This window comes from Daktulosphaira vitifoliae, unplaced genomic scaffold, assembly GCF_025091365.1.
Source record: "Daktulosphaira vitifoliae isolate Bord-2020 unplaced genomic scaffold, ASM2509136v1 Scaffold_1, whole genome shotgun sequence".
NCBI classification, from domain to species: domain Eukaryota; kingdom Metazoa; phylum Arthropoda; class Insecta; order Hemiptera; family Phylloxeridae; genus Daktulosphaira; species Daktulosphaira vitifoliae.
The window spans coordinates 13017542-13020043 of NW_026099572.1; the positions used below are offsets into that span (position 1 = coordinate 13017542).

Genomic DNA, 2502 nt, shown 5'->3' on the forward strand with positions numbered 1-2502 from the left:
ACATAATTAATAATTATAATACGTGTTAAATTAATATAACCTCTGCAGAGAATTGTTATTAAGGGGGTCGGTCCATGGACGTTTTAAACAATAGTAATTATACGTGTTTAATTTCATATTCCAAAACTTTAAATAAGCCTTACTAATTGTAAACTGTTCAACAAAGTCTTTAATTAATTTTATGAAAAANAACTGTTCAACAAAGTCTTTTATTAATTTTATGAAAAATGTTTAAATATGGTTACACTTGCAGAAGTAATGCAAGATCAGAACACAAAATCTCTTGATCAGTATAATGCACCTTCGTTTAAATCGCCCACATCATGGTATACTTCAGACACAATTAATGAGTACATTAAAATGATAGTAAAACGGTCAGAAGGTGAAGTTTATGCAGTTGTCACTGATTTTATTGTAGCGTATCTTCGAGGAGGTTATCCAGCTGTAAGAAGATGGATAAAAAAAGATATTCACACAATAAAATTACTTTTTGTGCCCATGAATGTATATGAGAGTCATTGGATATTGACAGTAGTTAATATACTTGAAAAGACTGTGACATCATATGATAGTCTTAAGTCGTATGAGGGTCCCTATCCAATGGTATTAAAAAATTTCTTAATTGAATGGGAGATGGACAAAAAAGGAAAAGCTTCTACATGGACATTACAAATAGGCGAGACATCTCGCCAAACCAATGGACATGATTGTGGGCCATTTACTGTTGAGCTGGCAGAAAAAATGTCTCGAGGAGATACAACACCAATAAATGCAAATTTTATGCCTTTTATAAGATTAAGACACAAAAATGAAATTATTGCTGGCGAGCTATTCAATTAATATTTTTATGAATGAAATTTTATTTTTGTATTTTATATCAATTTTCTTAATATTCACTATAAATTGAAATTTTTATTTGTATACCACCAAACATTTTTTTACTTTTTCTATGTTTAATTGTTGTTTTGTTATTTTATTTTAATCTTATTTTTCTTTGTAACATTTCATTTAAGAAATTCAAATTTAATATAAATTTATCTTAACTGAAATAATTTAATGTTCTTGTTATGTGAATATACAAATATTATAATATACAGTTATGGATACAATTAAGTTAAAAAGTCAGCCAATTAAAATTTTTAAATTAACAAGTGTATCTACTATCTTAACAACTTAATTTTTATTTTACTAAATGACGATTCATAAAGAATTTCATAACTTTTGTTTATTTTTTAAATACTATTTTAATTATAAAAAATTCTTTTCTGTATTTTTTATGAATGTGGTATATTGAATAGGGGTAACTAAACTTATTTGTTTATAATTCTCTAAACTGATAAACTATAAAATAAATTTATAAATGAACTACAAGTTCAGAATATTTCCGTTGTTGTTATATTTTTACTACGGGTATTTTTGTTATCTAAATGACCCAATGAAATCCAAATAATTTCTAGAAATCTCTGATAAAATGTAGATAAATACGTGTCGTCGAATCCTATCAAATTATCTTCAATTTTGTTATTTATTTAAAATACCATTTATTTTTAGTAAATAAATATAATATATTATAAAAAAAAGTTTATACCAATATATTAGGCATTTTTTTTAAGTCGGGGGGTGTCCAGACATGGAGGACACCCCCCCAAAATACGCCACTGCGTTTAGCGTACTCACGAATAATGCTGGGACATTGTAAACGATCACAATCGATAAACAATGGTTAATTTATAAGATATATATACAGGGTGATTTTTTTATCATAACCCACTCAATTACTTGCAGAATAATAATAATTTAGACATTTTTTTTTTCATTATCTTTAGTTACACATTATTGTTGAATTTTTAACTATGTAATACTTTTTAAGTTCATCCCTTATGCCTTGGAAGGGGGTCAACTTTGTTTTTTTAAATGGTAACACATATTTTTAATTTAATAAAATGTTTGAGTTTTTAATTTAATAGTAAATGGCATTTGAATTTTTAATATAACTTNTAAAATGTTTGAGTTTTTAATTTAATAGTAAATGGCATTTGAATTTTTAATATAACTTAATTCGTTTATTAGATATAATCATTTAAAGTTTCAAATTTTTGAATTAATATACAGGTATAATACACAAGGGATTACAAATACAGGTAGCTAATTGGTTTTTTATAACATCGATATTAGCAGGTACACAGCATTGTTATTATCAATTGTAGTAAGGCACATTGTTATGAGTATATAAATACACTAACTGACAATACAGAAAAAATATCTATTGATAATCATAATTGATAATAAACAATCCGTGACTGAGACATTGATATCATATAAACCATTTAGCTACCTGTATTTACAATCCCATGTGTATTAGACATGTATATTAACTCAACATTTTGAAACTTTAAATGTTTATATCTAATAAGCTGTTAAATACACATTAATGTGAGGTGATTCGATACATTTAATTTAATATGAAAACACGGTAAGTGAGGGAGAGCAGGTCAGTCGATC

General features: G+C 26.0%; 1 protein-coding gene across 1 annotated transcript in view; it reads left to right on the forward strand.

Annotated features, from left to right (window-relative positions):
- The window catches only part of LOC126894733 (sentrin-specific protease 1-like), a 2789-nt gene extending 1681 nt beyond the window's left edge, over nt 1–1108 (forward strand). Inside the window, exon 4 of the mRNA XM_050665953.1 lies at nt 254–1108. Coding sequence (XP_050521910.1) covers nt 254–840 — 587 coding nt within the window. The 3' untranslated portion in view covers nt 841–1108. The remainder of the gene's footprint in view (nt 1–253) is intronic.
- Nucleotides 1109–2502: the final 1394 nt, after the last annotated feature.